This window comes from Contarinia nasturtii, unplaced genomic scaffold, assembly GCF_009176525.2.
Source record: "Contarinia nasturtii isolate CC-2019 unplaced genomic scaffold, AAFC_CNas_1.1 Cnas_scaffold_129, whole genome shotgun sequence".
Classification (NCBI taxonomy): domain Eukaryota; kingdom Metazoa; phylum Arthropoda; class Insecta; order Diptera; family Cecidomyiidae; genus Contarinia; species Contarinia nasturtii.
The window spans coordinates 887,924-907,273 of NW_022197486.1; the positions used below are offsets into that span (position 1 = coordinate 887,924).

Here is a 19,350-nt window from a genome sequence, read left to right on the forward strand (position 1 = left end):
TTAAAAACTGAAAATGAAATTGCGTTTTAATCTACATTGTACCCAAGAGAGAATGCATGAAAAAAGTAAGTATTTCCCTGCTAGCAATGCGCTCAAAGAAAATGGCTTGATCGTTGTTAGTTGTTAATAAACAAATGATTCACTCTATAACAAGCGTAAAAGAGAAAAAAGAAACAGGTGATTGGATTCCTTTTAATCGCATAGTAACCATAGAAACATGAAAAACTTCGTATTGTATGCAAGTGATTGGAAAACATCGCTCTACAAAGCTATGGAATTGTTGGCTGAGTGATAAAATGTTGATAAAACATTTTTTTTTAAATAGAAGCAAAAAAAAAATACCGAAACACGTTCAAAATAAGAGAGAAAAAAACACATCAAAGTAATCAGTACTTAATTTTTTTTATACAACAGAAAATATTTCGTATAACATTGAAGCAATTGCAACGTAAAATTTATTTGTTTTGATAGAACGATCCAAGTGGAATAGTATTCGGAATAGTGTGAGAAAAGTGTGTGCAACGTGAGATTGAACAAAATGTCTACAAAAGGTGGATGTAGCGTGGATCAGGCGAAAAAGCAGTCATTAAAAACACAGGAACTGCTGAAAAACCAATCACCACGTCTTGTGCCACCATTTTCAATTCAAAGCCTTCAGAAAAACACGAAAGTGATGCCATACAGTGTATTTAATCGAAACCGTAAACTGACGAAAAAACCACGACGCACATCATTTCGTATGCATTATGAACGCGGTGACTTGCCATTGAGATTGGAATATTTCAGCGGCGGTGCAAGAATATTATGGACAATGGATTTGAATAAATTGAATTATCATCTTTATTTGCCATTATTTTTTGATGGTCTATCGGAGTCAGAACATCCCTATAAAACATATGCACAGCAAGGTGTTCGTGACCTAATTAATTTCGGTCGTGATAAAATATATAATTGTATACCGCAATTGATTGTACCAATTAAACGTACGTATGCGATGCTATGAAAATGTACAACATATTTGCATCACCGTATACATGAAAATTATAGATTATGACCTTTTTGCCTTGCCGACAATTATTTGGCATTTTCTTCATCTCGGCTCTTTCTGCTGCCGCTTTTATGGTTTTATCGTTCATTTTTTTTGTGTGTTTGCACATTCCAGGCGCTCTAAATACAAACAATAAAGAAGTCATGTGTGTAACACTGAAAATTATCCAACAAATGGTAATGGCATCTGATCTCGTGGGACCCGGTCTTGTACCATTTTATCGACAATTGTTGCCCATGTTTAATGCATACAAAACATTCGAAGGTAAAAATTAATTTTAAAAACTATGTTCATAATGTGCTGCTGCTGTGATGTGTGGATTACATGAAAAGTCCATTTTACCAACATTTTAAATGCACACCCACATATATGGGTCAATTTTTTGCATCAAAGGCTCATAGCGATTTTGGTTCTATGGGTCATAACAAGAATTTAATTTAAATATTTAAAAATCGATTTAGATATTGCATTAAAAAGGCAAAAAAACATTATTTTTTCTCTAGCCAAATATGTATGTGGGAGTTTTTGGGGTCCATAAATCCATTTTTGACATTTATTTTGCGACATAATAACGTTTTGATACGATTTCCATACAAAAACTGACAAAAATGGTCGTTTACTTCTTTTTTACAATTTTTTTTTTTGTTGATGTCGATTTTATCATCAGATCAAAAAATTATGTTCTAGAAACTTGTTCAGAATGATGAGAGAAATTTTTTGGGTCAGCTGCACTCCAACTCCTCCTACCCCCTAGGGGGTCAGGGGTCATAACCGCTCAACCCCTGATTCTTTTGACATGAAACCCAAAAATTCGGCTTCAGCATGTCAAAAAACTTTTGGATAGTGTTTTTTCCAGATGCCCTCCAAGACAATTTTCACAAAATACCCCATAGTCTCATAGTATTTGACCCCAAATGTATTTGACCCTTACTTTTGGTGAAAATAGGCCCGGAGGTTATCTGGAAAAAACATTTTCATTTTTCGGCCCCCTACAAATTGACCCACTCTAATATATATATGATTTTATTATCGCTTCTTTATTTTTATTATGGAGTAGCCACTTGCGACGACAAAGTCGATTATTCGCAGAAAAAAAGCTGTAATTTGAGTGTACTTGTGGAAGAAACATTGCAGGTGCTAGAACGGCATGGCGGTGAAGATGCATTTATCAACATAAAGTAATTTTATACATACATCATCACATAATAGTTTATATAGACATTTTCTATTCACAAATAATCGTACACAACATCTTTACAGATATATGTGCCCAACTTATGAATCGTGTCTATTGAACTAAGGATCAAAGCGGATTCAATTCGAGACCATTTGAATTATTTGAATAATTTATTTAGTTCTATTCTCATATTGTATTTTTCCCATTTATATGTAGAATTATATTAATGCGTTTTAAGGATGGTTCACAGTCAATGGTTCCAAACAACATACACGTGAAACTGTATGGCCAATCAAACATTCAGCAATTATAAATCGCCCATTTAAAATGGGATAAGTATATCAACAAACAGGACAAGTGAAACTATAGATTTAAATTTTACCATTTTATTGCAATGTTGAGCAAATTCAAGTATAAAATATCTACATATATCAAATATCTACCAATATATGAATTTCAACGAATTTTCTATTCTGAAGGTTTTAAAATTGCGATGTTGTTTATTGATTATTGAGACATGAATGAGCTCAAAACGAAGCTCAAAATGATTTAAATTATACAGTAAAAATGGTTTTTTTTCAGTAAAATTAACGTTCCAAATAAATGACGTTCTTAAAATTACGAAGACGCGCAATAGTTAATAGTCAAGCAAATGAACATGTCTAAAATGAAAATCATTTTTGTGTATTGATTTCTAGCGCTGTAAGGTTTATCATGAACATACATTTAAAAAAATCTTGATTCCGTCAGCGTCTCAATAACAATGACAGTATAAGCCATCTTTTTATACGGTCGATAAAACTTTGTGATTCATTTGAATAAGGTGGTGATTTCGTTGCTTACCAAATCAAATGTATATTGACATAAAAAGTGGAAAATGTCATTCTTAAAGAAATTTATATTTTCACCATAACAGTCAATTTCACAAATTCTCATCTTACAGCAATGGTTTTACGTAAATTCGATGGCTGCTTATCAACATTCAGACTGAGAATAGAAAATTATTTAAAGCAAAACAGATAAATACAAAATATTTCAAAATGGATTATAGACATTTTTAGCAGTTGGAAAATTATTTTATGAAATTAATATTATTTACATGAAAGGAAAGAAACAATAATTTTTCATTATCTCTCTCAAAAATGCTTGATAAAAATCAAATTGTATTATATTATATTTATTTAATTATATTATTTTGTGAATGGTTTGACAACAATCTTTGGTAGAATTTTTAGAAAGCATTCCATCATCATTTAACCAAACCCATTTTGGAAGCACCAAGGATAAAATTGAAGAGTTGAATAAATCGGGCATCTATGCAACTCTTTGTTAAAATTGTGGTAAATTTTACATCGGTCAGTGTTGTAGAGCGATTTTCAAACGATATTCTGAACATTATACACCATTTCATAAAAAACAATTCGGCAAATCAACACCAGCTGATCATATGCTCGAAAATAACCAGGAATTTGCGGGTTTTCGACTTCTTAAAGAAGTCAATGCACCACGTTATCTGGATGCACGGGAAAACATTTTTATTCATAAAACAATGGCTCATAACATGAACATCCAAAATACGCAAGTACAAACTTCTCTGTACAAATTAACATCACCAACTACAACTGATGACATATTCAATATGTGAATCGGGCGCCTACTTTCATCGGATCTATGTTTTATTTGAATTTAAATACCATTACTTAATATTGTCATCAATGTAACCATGATTATTTTCCTCTTTTCTATTTTTTTTCATATTTTAAACATCAACTAAATTTTCTAATTGTAGTAAACATATTACATAATTTTCGTTCAGATTTCAATTTTATAGCTCGCCTGATGATGGAAACATTGTTTCCGAAAACGTTAGCATTTTATAAATAAAATCATGTTAAATTTGTATCAGAATAAGAAGTTTTCTTCACTTATTTTTTCATTTGATTAACTGATACAGTATGTTCAACAACAACAATAATATTATTTTCAATAAACCACCAAGGCGAAGGAACGCTGTTTGGTGCGGTTATTATTATTAACGAGCGCTTTAATCGAAAGCTTATATATGGTAAGTTTACCAATTTTTGCAACTAAAAATTTGTAGTTGTGGTTACTTTGTGTAAAATTTTCATGTCAAAATCTTATCAATGCCATTGAAAATGTTATTTTTTGGTGAATAATTAATTCAATGTAAGGACTAACTTATTCCTTTTACAATCAAGTTGAAATTACTCATCGTTCTTAATTGAATGTCGGAACATTTTCCGAAACAATTTTCTACCAAATAATTCCAGAATTTCTTCTTTCGGTAAATGTGTCAGCATTTTCCTTAATTAACTGTATTTTTTATTTTGAATAAGAACTCATATGAATTCACATTACATGTTGATTAAAAAGTATCTCATTGTCACTTAATCGAATGATGTCGATGGTCCGATTTCATAGTAGCAATTTTCCAAATTCAAGCTATAATAAAATTATAAACAGGTGCTTTTGATATTACCTATGCTAATATCATAAAAAAATAAAATCTGGCTCTCAAAACTCTGTGGGACGTACGAAATATGTTGACGAACTTTATTTATTTAACAATCGGTAAAAATGTTGTTTGCTCAATTGGATTTCATTTTCCATTGGTAACGATTCGATGCAATTTCTGAGGATGAGGTGATTTTTTATATATGAATAATGTTCGAATCAAATATTGAATTTTTGCTCTCTATTTTACATAAAGACGTGATCTGCATATGTTGTGCATTAGGGTGGCCCAAATCTCACTATCTGAACGGATGTTTTTATATATTCTGCATTTTGTGAGGTGACCCAGCATCGATAAAGTATATGCACAATAGGGTGGCCCAAATCTCACTATCTGAACGGATTGTTGTTCCCCGACCGGTTTTGTTAGTTTTGGTCCAAAACTAGGTAACTGGCATGATGCCAGTGGCATCATTACATTGTTTAATGGTTGAAAAAACGACCCGACCCCGACCATATCAAAAATACCTTATTTTGCTCATTTTTTTGACTTTCAAACCAAAAAAAGTGTATAAAGCAGATTATTTTGAAATCGTATGCCCCATCATTTTTAGGGTAATTTTTTGCGCTGAAACCGAACCTGGCATTGAAATTGCTCAGAAAATGATTATTAACCAAAAAATCGCACTTTTTAATCAATTTTTTGCAAAAATTTAATGAAATTTTGATTTTTCGTCGGCGGTACCTCAATTTTAAGTTACTTTACCTAGTTTTGGACCAAAACTAACAAAACCGGTCGGGGAACAACAATCCGTTCAGATAGTGAGATTTGGGCCACCCTATTGTGCATATACTTTATCGATGCTGGGTCACCTCACAAAATGCAGAATATATAAAAACATCGATATGCGAGAAACGTTTCATGCCAGATTTATAAACTTGGTTGGAGTGTACAGTTTCATTGGAGCGGACGCACATTTTTTGGTTTCTACGTTTTTGATTTCTGCATTTGGTTAAAGAACCCGATTCCAAAAAAGTTGTTATTTCACGGTTAGCTGACAGAAAAAAATTGCAGTGAAAATGCAAAGCCATACAGCTTTGGCCATTTTTTTAACATTCATAGCAGCAAGTTCACCCATTTAGTCCCGCTTCAGATTTTTTTACAAGGATGATGAAGTTTGTTGCAACAAAAAGCTTCAATAGCACAGTAAACACTTTTTTCAAACTCATTTTTTTACATTACAAAGAAACATTATTAAAGTCAAAGTTACGGGATAGATCCGTTATCCAACTGCCCCACATGAAAAGTTTCTTCAAGCACGAGATTGCCAGACTCATGGACATCCATAGATATACTTTTGATTTGGCAAATGTTTTCTTTTGCATACCACCAATTTTTATTTAAATGTATCGAATGAATGTTGCAACTTTTGTTTTATCTACTTGAAGTAATTGAATTGTTTTTGTTCTAATTGAATTTTATTTTCTGAGAAAGCAAATCATAGTTATGAGCAATTAAGTGAAAGAGTTGACAAATTTTGCACAGTATTTTATCAAATAAGATAAAGAATAAGCATACCACTTGCCCAATAATTGTGTTAGCAAATAATTATCTTAAAATTAGAAATGTTGATAAAATCCAGATAAAGTCGGTGTATGCTTCGACCGTATGCAATGATACATTTTACGAGAAGCGTGTAGAGTGCCGGCCAAGAACAATGAATTATAACTGCTTATGTTCAACTGAATCACCCGAAAAAATTGTCGGTTTTCGTCATGTCGTATGGTAAATGAATCGATTTCATATGTATATACATGGTGTGTGTGTGCGTGTATGTATAATTTGTGTATGAGTATATGGAAACAAGTACATTATTGGGATACAAGTAAGAGCGTAGACTACATGTGGCAAGTTTGCGCATTCGCGCATACACACAGTTTTCAGACTATGTGCCAAGCGAATAGATGAATTTAGTTACAAGACGGATGCCGTCGCGACGTATTCAAACTCTCTAAATAGTTGTTGCGTTATTTTTTTAAACGAAACAAGGTGCAATCGCCGTATTGTGAATCGCATCTGATTTTCCGGATCACAAGGAAACCTGAAGAAAAAATCAAAAATTTCGTTTTATCAACAAATCACAATCATTTACATTTTGTTGAATCGTTAGATAAATTTTCGTTTCGTGTTTTGTGTAAATGTTTAAAAAAAATTAATATTGAAAGTGAAAACTACTCGAAGTAAGTTATGATTTATATGATTTATCGACGTTTCTTTTCTTTTCATTTCGATCTATAAATTTCAGTTTTCATCAAAGGCACATTTTTGTTTGATAATTTATGTTGAGTAAAATGTTTTATCAAAGATATGATAGATATGGTTGCTATGCGTTTAATGAGTGGTAAAAAAAGCTATGTATATGGCATTTCGATTGATTAAGAGTGTACAATATAAACGAGGCTCCCAAATGCTGACCTCGTTTAGCTTAACTAGTCCAGAAATCGAAATCTCAATTAATTATAATAATTTTATTCTATTAGACGGGAAAAAATGTAACATGTGTGGTCATTCCTAGTCAATTATTCATCATTGATGATATACCGCAAACAAAATAAGTGCGAGTTGTATGGTTTATTTTTGACTGAATAAAATGTAAATATTCACACAATAAACAAAGTGCAATTGATTCGGCATTTTAAATTTTGAGAAGCGATAAGACGACGCAACCAAACAATAAAAAAACAGTTCCCAATATGACAGTGTATAGTTTTTCCTCATGTTACCGCATGCTTTAATGCGCAAGTGCAGAAAAATCCGCCTGTCATATTCTAGTATACAATAAATGCATGCGAGTGTACGTACATGTTTTTGTTTTCGGAAACAAAAATACCGTTTGAAATGAAAAAAAAGGGTCGCTAAAAAAATCCAAGACATCCGATACGATTGCGTGTAATAATTCTAATAATTCTATACAATATAGTTCTATTCCTTTGTGTTAACAGTGTTAACACACATCAAATTAAAATACAGCGGTTGATACGGTTACACGTGCTCGATACAGAATGCCGCACCAACATCGAAAAACACGCAACTTTCAATTTTCATTTGGTAATTTTCACATTGAAATTTCCATCCATTATCCGTATGAAAGATATGACTGACGACCTACTTCTATTTTCAAATAATTAATATCGATCACATTTTTGTTCTAAGAGAAGAGTTTATCTTCTTTTTTTTCTTCAACAACGAACGTAAGCTGCTTGAAGGACATTCAAAGTATTTTTTTATTTATTTGCCTGAATGCATTCACATTTGAATGAAACATCAAATGTGTTTTGTTTTCGCATCTCCATATCGATCCAGTAGAAAATTGCCATGGTATGCAAATGTAAAAAAAACACACTAAAAGGTGCAAAATAATATTTACGCCATAATTCCCACTCGTTGTAAATGGATGCATCATGTATTATTACATTTATTGAAAACAAATATTGATGTTTGTAGCGATTTGTAAATAAAATTCCATTGCACTTTGCTTATTTATGAAAACCACTCGAAATCTATTTGAAAAAGAGTCGAGTTTGCCATAGGTGTAAATGTGCAAATTTATTCAATTGACCACATATGTTCAATTGAAAATTCAATTTATGCAAAATCTGTCTGTTTATTCTCGGTGACACATAGTAATCCGAATCGTATTATCCATTATGTTCGCTTAATATTAACGTCTAGAATCAGCAGTATGGTCGAATCATCACCATTGTCTATTGTCAATAAAAGGCATTGCCGCCGAGAGTAATTCGTGGAAATTGATTAGTTTGATGGATATTTCGTCTGTTTGAATGATGCGCAAAAAAAACTTACCCGAAAAATTATCATTATCATCGTCGATTCATTCATCGACGCGGCATCACACAGTGTATTAACTCTGTTCATTTCGTCTGGTATCGCGCTTTTTCTCACTTTTTGTAGTTGTTACTTTTTTTTGTTTTGTTTCTTATTTGCTCTTTCAAGTGCTAATATTTAATGTTTTCTTTTTTATTTTGATTACTTCACCTTTCCACATAATTTAAATAAATGAACAGAAATTAATATGAAACCCACAATGACAACGAAGAATACAACGTTAATTTCACGTCAGCCATTTTCAAATCTCTTTCTTCCAAAATTCAGAATAAAATGATTTGATTATTAGTTTCGGTTTTTACGAGAAAACAAGGGCACTTTGCTTTAGCAATGGCAAATAACATTCGATTGGATGGAAATTGACGATGAAAGTGTAGAAGTAGCGCATAAAATGATGCGGTAATTTTCGGTACTTTCAAACAAGACAGTTAAAAATGTAATTATTCGTGCATTTGCAGTGAATTCAACAGTGTTTGATCTATTGTGAACCTTCTTTTGGCATTCAAACAGAAAAAAGTGTCAAATCATCACCTAATGCACAAACAAAAGTGATGAATAAACATTAAGCTGTGAGCACGACCACCATAAATGTATTCAAGTTTGTGAATCGATACAGATTTTTTAATGTATTTTCAGCATCAGCAGAAATCGTTCAGTTCAGTACAATGTAAATACCATTTACATACATTCATCCTAGATGAAAACCGAACATGAAACGTGAAATGAACTAAAATCACGAAACGCACAATTGCCATTCAAAAACATAAGAATTACTCAAGCACACGTGAATTTTTGAGAGAAACAAAATGAGATGAAATCGATTTATCGCACACCTTAAAAATAATGGTTATAGTAAAAGCAACGGTAATCGGTACAGCAAATGTATGTTCTTGAACGAAATCATCGTTAAAATGTTCAACTACATTCTTTCATCTTTCATAAAACCAAATCGAAAGAAAATTCCTTTCATTTTCATGTATGAGTTATTTTTTGACACTCAAAATATTGGTGAAACAAAAAAGCAAACTTTAAATTGTTTGTGTTTGCATTAGTGAATATTAAATGCGTAAATGATTGAATGAGAGTATTAGCTACATGAAATTCGAACCATTTTTGTGCTGTTTACTTAACGAAATTGTGGCCGATTCGTTATTTAACGGGCGAAGACAAAAAAAACCCGAAAAAACTTAAGTTGAGAATGAGCCAATCGTTAATAGTGCTAACGACGATCACGTAATCTCAGTTATATGTTTGAGAATGATTGGCAATTCCGATGCTGTTTACAACTCGTATGCTTCTCTAACAATATATAATAAATTCATTACTTTTGACCAATATTTGAGTAAACACAGCAAGACATAAAAGACATTTCAAAACCACCTCCACCATGAGCACCATCATACGAATGCACAAAACGGAAAATGCTGATGTTAGACTTTTTGTCTTTCGATTCATGCACAATTCAAAATCAATCCATGGCTGTTGCAAATTTTTCAATTAAGATGAAATTTTTATACATCAACACGTGTATGGATGAAAACACAAATCGATGAGAGACTAAGAGAGCAAAACAACCGAAAATCGGTTTGTTTTTATTTTCTTTTATTTACATTGTTTCGGTATATTACGACCTCTTCAATGGATTCCCCGTGTGTTATTTGTGCGCTAAATTTTGAACAGCTGTTGTAGTTTTACATCGTTCGTTGTTTAAGCAAACAAAACCAGAGCCAACATCACTCAATAGAAAAAAAAAGTTACCAAATTATTCAATGATTTGTACTATTTTTGTTGTGTTATTTTGGTTTTATTTTTGTTTCTTTTTGTTTTCAGAATGTTACTGTATTGAAATTGATGTGATCATAATCGTCAAAAGTTCATTTCAGCACCACAATTATTTACCATTGCCTTTTGTTTGTGTTCAAATGAAGTTTAAATAATTCAATTGAACTCGATATTGGCGACATGGGCTAGAATTACCTGTATAATGTAAATTTAAATAAACAAATAAACCCATGCACACAAACAATTTTTTGTTATCGAATCACGCATTTTTGATGCGCAAAATGACGAAAATCATCAAGTTGATGTTTACACAGTATGGTACTGTTGTTTTTCGGAGATGATCCATCTACATACACCATGTCTTTGGTGGGCGTGACTTCTTTCATTGTGCTCTTTTTTCTCAAATAAACAATTTAAAAAACAACTCATTCAAAAGCCGACCACGATCTCGTCGTCGACCACGAAAAACATTTGTTTTTTTTTTCAAAAGATGTAAAAAAATTTATGAATCCGAATGATCTCTTGTTATTTATTTTTCCAATTTGTGTTAACCGATTTTTCATTCAAACCGTTTTTTTCTATTTCACTTCCATTCACAGCATGGTTGGGTCACAAAATAAACAACAAATTTGAAACCAAAAATTATGAGAAATAGCATATATTGCACAAAACAAAACAAACATTGTTAAACTCTGTATTGGAACTTACTGTATAAGATAAAATCAGAAGAACCGTCAGATAAAATTAAAACTCCATCGAAAAAAAAAACGAAAAAATGGCAACAGCAACAAACTCAGATGCGTCAAATAAAAATGCAGCCACATCAACGATATCGAGAAATATTGGTACAAGTAAAGAGATTAAAAGTGCCATTCCGAGAGAAAGGTAAGAATCATCACAACTTAGTGAATACGAAAAGAAAATGCTCGAATGCTTAAAAAAATTTGGATTGTTTTTCCCCTGTATGTCTTTCCGGTTCCAGAGAGAAGATGTTAAAATGGAATGGTTGGGGCTATAATGACTCAAAGTTCGCGGTGACCAATGATTTTATGATTTATTTCTCAGGCGATCGTTATCCCATCGGTAATTTGATATTACCATATTTCAAACAATGGGTGCAACAAATTTTCAATTTGGATTTTACATCGAGACGTGTTCCAAAACCAATGCCCACCGTTTACCCCGATCCAATTCTATGTGATGCATTCATGAACGATATAAGTGGACAGATTTTATATTCGATAAAAGGTATTGATCGATTAATTCGATCGCATGGTCAGACATTATACGAAATTCATAATTTGAGAGAGGGCATCATAAAACGCATTCCGGATGTGGTTGTTTGGCCAAAATCCCATGATGATGTTGTGAAAATTGTGAATGCAGCAAATTCGAGAAATGTGACAATAATACCATTTGGTGGTGGAACATCGGTATCGGGTTCAGTGACATGTCCACAAAATGAAAAACGTTCCATCGTTGCATTGGATACATCGCAAATGAATCGAATGTTATGGTTGGATCGACCAAATATGACAGCTTGTTTTGAAGCCGGTATCATTGGACAAGATTTAGAGCGTGAATTGAAAGCAATTGGTTTAACCGTTGGACACGAGCCAGATAGTTATGAATTTTCATCGCTTGGCGGTTGGGTGGCAACGAGAGCCTCCGGCATGAAAAAGAATGTTTACGGCAATATTGAAGATTTGGTGGTACAACTGAAAATTTTCTATTCTATTATATTAATTAATTCTTATTGATTCTTTTTCGATTATCTTCGTTTATTTGTCAATTATTTTAAATTAATTGTATTCTTTTCTTTTGTAATTCTCTCCTTAGGTACAACTGAAAATGGTTACAACAAAAGGTGTTCTTGAACGAAAATGCTTAGCACCACGATTGTCATGCGGTCCAGACTTTAATCAAATTATTCTTGGGTCAGAGGGTACATTGGGTGTTGTCACCGAAGTTGTGCTTAAGGTAAACGCGAACATTGAAGGATTTTCTCAATGAAAAAAGAACACCTAAAATGTATGACTTGACTTATTTAGGTTAGCAAAATGCCAACAGTTCGAGCGTATGGGTCATTGATATTTCCATACTTTGATTGTGGTGTCAAGTGTTTGCGTGAAGTGGCCGCACGTAAATGTCAACCGTCAAGTATTCGCCTGATTGACAATGATCAATTCAAATTCGGTCAAGCACTAAAACCGAAGGCAACGTTCTTCAGCAGTGTAATTGAAGGCATGAAAAAAGCCTATATTACAAAATTGAAGGGATTCGATTTAAATAAAATGTGCGTTGCAACACTTCTGTTTGAAGGCGATGACAAGGATGTGAAACGGCAACAAAAATTAATCAACGAAATTGCCGAGAAATACGGTGGCATTCCAGCTGGTGCGGTTAACGGTGAAAGAGGCTACGTACTTACATTTGTGATCGCATACATTCGGGTAGTTTAACGTTTATTTCACATTTTTGCGTTTTAACATATAAAAAAAACTTGTGCCATTTTGTTTCTCGATCAATTTGCAGGACCTGGCATTAGAATTTTATATTGTAGCCGAATCATTTGAGACGTCCGTCCCATGGGATAAATGTGCACAACTGTGTCGAAATACAAAACTGAGTGTTTCGAAGGTAACAACATGAAATGTTCAATCAACAATTTTTCTTTACTATTTTTAGTTTACGACTTTACATTCTGTCCAACAACTATTTAAATGGAAACAAAACGGCAGATATGAGCGAATATTAAAAAGAAAAATCAAGATTATTAATCTCAAAGGTGGACGCACATGACCCGAAATCAATAAAATACGACATTACTTTTATTTACAATAGTCAATACAAATAATTGAAGTATTTTGCGTGTTTGTTTTTTCTTCTTCTTTTGTCAGGAATGTGAAAAGCTTGGTGTAAAATATTATCTCATATCATGTCGAGTGACGCAAACCTATGATGCGGGTGCCTGTGTTTATTTCTATTTTGGTTTTAACTATTACGAAATCAAGGATCCGGTTGAGACCTATGAGCACATTGAGTCAGTTGCTCGAACGGAAATTCTTCTGAATGGTGGTTCAATTTCCCATCATCATGGTGTTGGAAAATTGCGTAGCAGATGGTATCCGCAAAGTGTGAGCGATGTTGGTGTTAAACTATATAAATCAGCCAAACAAGAGTTGGATCCAAAGAATATATTTGCGGCCGGTAATTTATTACCCGATTCCACCGATGAACATATACATGTGCACAAACCACAATCAAAATTGTAAATGCTTCAATTCCAACAACGACTTAATTTGACAAAAATTCATTCGTCCATTTGGCTTTGTTTCTGGTTAATTCATTTATCTCGATAAGTTAGTTGATAAATTATTACTATTTCCAAGCAGAGAGACTAATACAAAGTTACCAATAACCGAATGTTTAGGGCAATATGTTTTCTTTTATTTGCATCCATTCTTTTTTCCAGTGGATCATTTCGATAAGTCTTATGTTCTAGGGAATTTTTACCATGGAAACTGTATTATTATTATTTTTTTAGATTTTAATGATTCTTAAAAATAAAAGCCAAATGAAATATGAACCAATATTTTTCATATAATTTGTTTACTCTTTATTCGGTATTTAAAAAAAATGTTCATTAAAACTGGAGTTTCATAGAATGGACTCATGTCAGATTATTGTTTTTGTGAATATTAAAATAGTAGTAGTAATCTCACAGAAAAAGTGAGAAACTTATCATCTAACATAATCGGTTTTTTTTCAAGTCTTGTCCATGAACAGGTTAGGAAATTAAAGAATGATACGTAGATTATGATTGTTGCTAATTATCCGGAGCATCCACGGCATCCACAGTGCACACATTCGACAATACGACCTTCCTCAAGTTTGGACTTGGGTACACGACATATGCAATTTGTACCGAAATTTGTATCTCTTGTTTGAATGCATCTTAAACAGCATAAGTTTTCGTAACCAGATTTCTTCCATTTTGCTATTAAATTGGCGTCGGCTATTTTCTCCGCAATACAATAATCATACAATTCGCGACTAATCGCCTTTCGCCGATAGAACAGATCGTAAATGTATCGCGATTTCTGATGATGCACTTTGAAAATTGGCCACAATGATTCATTTATACGTTTTCCCTCATGCGGATCAGTCTCAGCTGCAATCGATTAAGAAATATAAAAGAAAACACATTTTTTAATAAATGGACACAATCAAAACAAACAAAAAAAATCGTTTGTTATACGTTTTCAATTCTTACCTTCTCGCATTTTCTGTTCCAATTCTTCCAATGTGGGTTCAATCAATTCCCAACCATCTGGCGGCTTCTTTCGACTGCGACGAATTTTCGGCATATTTCTGTACTTTAAATTTAACACTTAATGCACTAACAATGGCTTACAAATAAATTCGTTTTGTTTAATTCAACGTTAACAAATCGGAACGATTAACTTGCTTGCTGGCTTCGATCAAAGTAAGTGACATTTGGTTTAAGAGAGTGTTTTTCTGTAATATATCGAGTAAACCATCGTGCTTGTGTCATTTGTTGAAATTTGAGTATTGTCCGATGAGCGCTGTATATATTTTATGTGATAGTCGATTGATAGTCACCGATAGGGGGACACAAGGGTGAAAATTGTTTTAGCTAAAAAAAATAAAAGGAAAAAAGTATCTGTCAACAAATTTTTCATTCTCTTGTTAGTAACAAATATGCTATTTTAACCATGAAGATGGCTGACACAACAATTATCCGCAGAAATCGTCCTGGAACGAAATCACAGGTATAATAATTCTCACCATAATGCTATTGAATGCAATAAAAGTAATCATACGTTCACATAAAAATGTGAAAATGATTGGCATCGCTTGAATCGATGCAGAAATTTCGATGATGGTTTCTATTTGTTTTGGTTACACCTGATATGTGACATACGATCCAAACATTCTACCATTCAATGTTTTTCCTTCAAACTCTTTGTCATAGTATTGATGATAAATTTTGTGTATGAATACATGTCTCAATTACAATAATCTATGAAAATGAATTGTTTACATTTGTATTTGTTTGGTTTTTAATTCAAAAACGAATTGAAAAGTTACATCAAAGTGTATCCATGCTAATGGAAATGTATACTTGGTAATATTACAGGACTGGTGCCGTTGGCCAGATGAACCATTCGAAGAAATGGATAGCACACTGGCTGTACAACAATATATACAGCAACTGATTAAAAAAGATCCAGCAAATATTGAAGCTATATTAACAATGCCCGAATCACTAGATGAAGGCGTTTGGAAATATGAACACTTGAGGTAAGTGCAACTGAATTTAATTTTTATTTATTCGGAATGAATTAATCGAAATAAAAAAAATTCCAATTATAGACAATTTTGCATGGAATTGAATGGATTGGCTGTTCGTTTACAGGCCCATTGTGTTCCTGGTACATGCACACAAATGACCGCCACCGAACAATGGATATTTTTGTGTGCCGCACATAAAACACCAAAAGAATGTCCGGCTATTGATTATACACGACATACATTGGACGGTGCAGCCTGTTTATTGAATAGTTGCAAGTACTTTCCAAGCAGGTAATGATCAATATATTTTTTGCAAGTTTACCATTGACATCGATTGATTCGTTGAAATACATTGTTGTTGTTGTTGTTTTTTTTTTTTTGTTTTTTCGTTGCAGAGTTTCAATCAAAGAAACATCTGTAGGCAAACTAGGTTCGGTATGTCGTCGAGTTTATCGCATATTTTCACATGCATACTTTCATCATCGTCGTGTTTTCGATGAATTCGAAAACGAAACATATTTGTGCCATCGTTTCACACACTTTGTCACCAAATATACGTTAATGTCAAAGGAAAATCTCATCGTACCAATTGAGGGGGAAACTGATGTTGGTGCCGTTGCCGGTGAAAGTGATGCATAGATTCATATCACCCAACAATACTCTCTAGATACAACAACAAAAACAACACACACACACACAAACAAACAAATACATTCGAAAATATGATCATTATAATTTATTTAAATCAACAACAACAAAAAACCTATACTAATCTTTACAGGTTATTTAATCAGTAGCCAGACCACTCAATATGACTAAATGTAATATGAAATATTCTTTGAAAACATATAAACTATAATTCCCTTACATTTTCTTATGTTCATTTCATAAAACAAAAACAAAAATAAACATTTACATTCGCTCGTTTTATTTTTCAATTCATATTTTTTTCAATGCTGATATGATCAAACATTTTAGGGGCGACAGGTTCAAAATGTTAAGGCAACAGCGTCATCAAATTTACCTATTGTTGATCAGAAAGAATGGAAAAAATGGAAATTAATCAATAAGTAATGGAACAGAATGGAAATTTCCAATGAATTTAAGAAAAGAAAGTATAAAATTTAAGCGCAAAATCAATGACCACAAAAACATTGCTTTAATTTGAGATTTGGTAGTAGTAGTAGTAGTAGGGCATATCGTCCCCGGTTAAAATTTCCCCAAATTTCGGTCATAATTTTCCAAATTTTTTAAAAAAATGTCTGGGGAAATTATATCCATTCAGTTTTGGATATAAATTCTCCACCAAACTGGCAATATTTTCCCCAGTAAATTACGTCCAAATCAAACTGGAAATAGTTTCCCTGGATTTTTGGCCACAATTTCCCGAAAATAAAATATTTTTCTTGGGGAAAATATGACCAAATTTAAAAAGGAATTATTTTCTTCATTATTTCGGGCATAAATTCCCCACAAAAACGACAAAATATTTCTAGGTATTTCTATTAAACATAAATTTAATACAATTTTTTGGTGAAAAAAAAAACAATCTTGAGAAAGAGCATCCAATTTTGATCCGGTATGCACATTTTCAGATTTCAAATTTATGTGGGTGTGTCAAAAATTTTAACGGTCCGAAGTGGAGCGACCGAATTTTATTTTTTCATTTTTTTGAATTGACTTTTCTGGGTCAGTTTTCCACGCAGATTATCTGCTTTTACCACTAATATCTTACATAATTCGGATCCGAGGAATCCAATGGTATCCACTTTTTTTTACGATCAATTCGAAGTTCTTAGATAAACTGCTTCGAACCTACCCCTAGGAATGACATTTTGAAGTTACCATTTTTTTCATTCGATCGTCATGAAAATTGGTATTGGGGGGTTTTTGGGTACGAGAAAACAGAAATTGACATTTTTTTTTTGACATAAAATCATATTTAGAAATATATCCAGTATCGATCCGCATTCGTCATTCACAAAATCAATTCGACATGCATTCCGAGTCAAACTCTCCGACAGTATTGGCGGCCTAAAAATAATACACAAATCAATCACATTGTAAAATGATACATTGAACACTGCAATACTTATGGTTGAAAGATCTCGTGGGTGATGTCTTGAATTACAAAGTCAATAGCTGATTCTACCGAAATATTATGAAAAAGTAAAACAAATGTCAAAGAACCAATGGTTTGGCACCGGCTTCATGCGTACTTTCAACCCGCATTCCCAACTTAATAAATTTTCAATAGATATCTAGATGATATGAAAAATAAAGAATCGCTGTTAAGACCGCATAAAGATTGAAATGACGGACGAACTTTAAGTCCGTCTCGATCCACTTAAGAATTCAATAAGAATTCAAAACCTCCGATTCAATAAAAACAAAGCTATAATTCTTTACTACACTACGATATTTACTGTATATTATAAGTTTCGTGATTTTTTCCATAAATATTAATTGATGTCTAAATAATTTCATTTAAAATGTTAACGCCAACTATCTATACAAATACATCTATTTTGAAAAATTACAATAAATCGAAAAAATCAATGTACAATTTAAATGGTATCCTATCAAATAGAACCACATTCGGAGGTAGATAGACTATGTTCTTCATTGATTGACTTTTAACTGCATTGTCATTTAAAATATTAGCTCGAATGTTGTGTTCAAAGATGATATTTCATTGCACATCCTGTATATCACGGTGCTTTCTATTTCTATTGGAGATTGTAAATTTGTTTGCAACGTACGCAGCATGCATTCATGTCGATGGAATTGTCACAGCATCCACTATATTATTATAATGAAATTAATTTTATAAAAATGTTGAACTAAAAGAAAAACGAAAATTAATTAAACTTACAAGAGTTGAACGCAGCTCATGCACAATGGGGCATTGCACTGCATGCACGAAATACCGCAGAATTCGCATATTTCCAAATTGCAATTTATGCAGTCGGTGGCTTGAATGGACGATGGTTTGGCGCAGAAACGGCATCTACGTGACACATTTTCGGCTGCACCTTTCGAACTGGCATCGATATAATTGACTTGACCATCACCCTTGAGGCAAATTTTTTCACCAAATTGTTGCCACTTTGTTGTTACCGGTTGTACTGGAGCCATATCAATTTCAGTCTCATTATTGTTGTCAAAAAACTTGAGATTGGCGTTCTTAAACAGCAATTCAATGGTTTTATCTGAAAATGTCAAGATGTTTTTGTTACTATTCGTATGATTAAAATAAAAGGTTTTCAATGTTATCTACATTATAAATACTTACCATAAATTTCTTTCATTTTTGAATCATTGCTCATGTTAATTGTCTGTTCGTTGACAAATTGTTTTGATTGAGTCGTATATTCACAATCATTCTCCGAACGAGTTCGCTTACGGCTGTTGACATTTAATGCCATTTCCGTGTTTGTTTCGATTGATTCGGTCAGTCTTTGGTATTACAGTCTTTTTGGAATTGTTGCAATTTTATTCAGAAGCAGAAGAGCTGAAGGCAATTTTGATATTATCACCGAGCGATATGTATTTTTACCGCCGATTGATCAGACGCACAAATATGAATGACAGCAAAAAAGTGACAGTTATTAACACACAGGCTGTTAGTTGCAATGCTCA

General features: G+C 32.7%; 5 protein-coding genes across 6 annotated transcripts; 3 read left to right on the forward strand and 2 right to left on the reverse strand.

The window, feature by feature from the left end:
* Positions 1-453: 453 nt before the first annotated feature.
* Positions 454-2,616, forward strand: LOC116346978 (parkin coregulated gene protein homolog). The gene is made up of 4 exons (XM_031777332.1): positions 454-983; positions 1,163-1,312; positions 2,106-2,226; positions 2,309-2,616. The coding sequence occupies exons 1-4, from the start codon at positions 539-541 to the stop codon at positions 2,346-2,348; spliced, it is 756 nt and encodes a 251-aa protein (XP_031633192.1). The 5' UTR covers positions 454-538; the 3' UTR covers positions 2,349-2,616.
* Positions 2,617-6,900: 4,284 nt separating this feature from the next.
* On the forward strand, positions 6,901-13,978 carry LOC116342607 (alkyldihydroxyacetonephosphate synthase). Of its 2 annotated transcripts, none has more exons than XM_031770289.1 (7): positions 6,901-6,941; positions 10,989-11,274; positions 11,372-12,101; positions 12,229-12,369; positions 12,441-12,842; positions 12,925-13,029; positions 13,290-13,978. In XM_031770289.1, the coding sequence occupies exons 2-7, from the start codon at positions 11,165-11,167 to the stop codon at positions 13,662-13,664; spliced, it is 1,863 nt and encodes a 620-aa protein (XP_031626149.1). In that variant the 5' UTR covers positions 6,901-6,941; positions 10,989-11,164; the 3' UTR covers positions 13,665-13,978. The 2 variants fall into 2 exon arrangements, with proteins under 2 accessions (XP_031626149.1, XP_031626158.1); XM_031770298.1 differs by lacking the exon at positions 6,901-6,941 and adding an exon at positions 7,564-7,809.
* A 4-nt stretch (positions 13,979-13,982) lies between these two features.
* Positions 13,983-14,921, reverse strand: LOC116342630 (protein BUD31 homolog). The gene is made up of 2 exons (XM_031770321.1): positions 14,666-14,921; positions 13,983-14,563 (listed from the first exon to the last, which is right to left on the reverse strand). The coding sequence occupies exons 1-2, from the start codon at positions 14,757-14,759 to the stop codon at positions 14,223-14,225; spliced, it is 435 nt and encodes a 144-aa protein (XP_031626181.1). The 5' UTR covers positions 14,760-14,921; the 3' UTR covers positions 13,983-14,222.
* Positions 14,922-15,003: 82 nt separating this feature from the next.
* LOC116342621 (MOB kinase activator-like 4) lies at positions 15,004-16,623 on the forward strand. The gene is made up of 4 exons (XM_031770309.1): positions 15,004-15,185; positions 15,554-15,717; positions 15,790-15,999; positions 16,104-16,623. Exons 1-4 carry the CDS (start codon positions 15,129-15,131, stop codon positions 16,345-16,347), a joined length of 675 nt encoding a protein of 224 aa, XP_031626169.1. The 5' UTR covers positions 15,004-15,128; the 3' UTR covers positions 16,348-16,623.
* Positions 16,624-18,109: 1,486 nt separating this feature from the next.
* Positions 18,110-19,306, reverse strand: LOC116350828. The gene is made up of 3 exons (XM_031782800.1): positions 19,004-19,306; positions 18,584-18,920; positions 18,110-18,510 (listed from the first exon to the last, which is right to left on the reverse strand). The coding sequence occupies exons 1-3, from the start codon at positions 19,134-19,136 to the stop codon at positions 18,438-18,440; spliced, it is 543 nt and encodes a 180-aa protein (XP_031638660.1). The 5' UTR covers positions 19,137-19,306; the 3' UTR covers positions 18,110-18,437.
* Between the last annotated feature and the right edge of the window lie 44 nt (positions 19,307-19,350).

Coding starts and splice junctions, on each gene's coding strand:
- LOC116342607 (XM_031770289.1), top strand. CDS start 11,165: ATGGCAACAGCAACAAACTCAGATGCGTCAAATAAAAATGCAGCCACA. Junction 12,102..12,228: donor GCAATATTGAAGATTTGGTG/GTACAACTGAAA, acceptor TTCTCTCCTTAG/GTACAACTGAAAATGGTTAC. Junction 13,030..13,289: donor CAAAACTGAGTGTTTCGAAG/GTAACAACATGA, acceptor TTCTTTTGTCAG/GAATGTGAAAAGCTTGGTGT.
- LOC116346978 (XM_031777332.1), top strand. CDS start 539: ATGTCTACAAAAGGTGGATGTAGCGTGGATCAGGCGAAAAAGCAGTCA. Junction 1,313..2,105: donor TGCATACAAAACATTCGAAG/GTAAAAATTAAT, acceptor ATTATGGAGTAG/CCACTTGCGACGACAAAGTC. Junction 2,227..2,308: donor GATGCATTTATCAACATAAA/GTAATTTTATAC, acceptor ACATCTTTACAG/ATATATGTGCCCAACTTATG.
- LOC116342630 (XM_031770321.1), bottom strand. CDS start 14,759: ATGCCGAAAATTCGTCGCAGTCGAAAGAAGCCGCCAGATGGTTGGGAA. Junction 14,564..14,665: donor GGAACAGAAAATGCGAGAAG/GTAAGAATTGAA, acceptor AATCGATTGCAG/CTGAGACTGATCCGCATGAG.
- LOC116350828 (XM_031782800.1), bottom strand. CDS start 19,136: ATGGCATTAAATGTCAACAGCCGTAAGCGAACTCGTTCGGAGAATGAT. Junction 18,921..19,003: donor AAAAATGAAAGAAATTTATG/GTAAGTATTTAT, acceptor TGACATTTTCAG/ATAAAACCATTGAATTGCTG. Junction 18,511..18,583: donor ATGAGCTGCGTTCAACTCTT/GTAAGTTTAATT, acceptor ATAATAATATAG/TGGATGCTGTGACAATTCCA.
- LOC116342621 (XM_031770309.1), top strand. CDS start 15,129: ATGAAGATGGCTGACACAACAATTATCCGCAGAAATCGTCCTGGAACG. Junction 15,186..15,553: donor GTCCTGGAACGAAATCACAG/GTATAATAATTC, acceptor GTAATATTACAG/GACTGGTGCCGTTGGCCAGA. Junction 16,000..16,103: donor TGCAAGTACTTTCCAAGCAG/GTAATGATCAAT, acceptor TTTTCGTTGCAG/AGTTTCAATCAAAGAAACAT.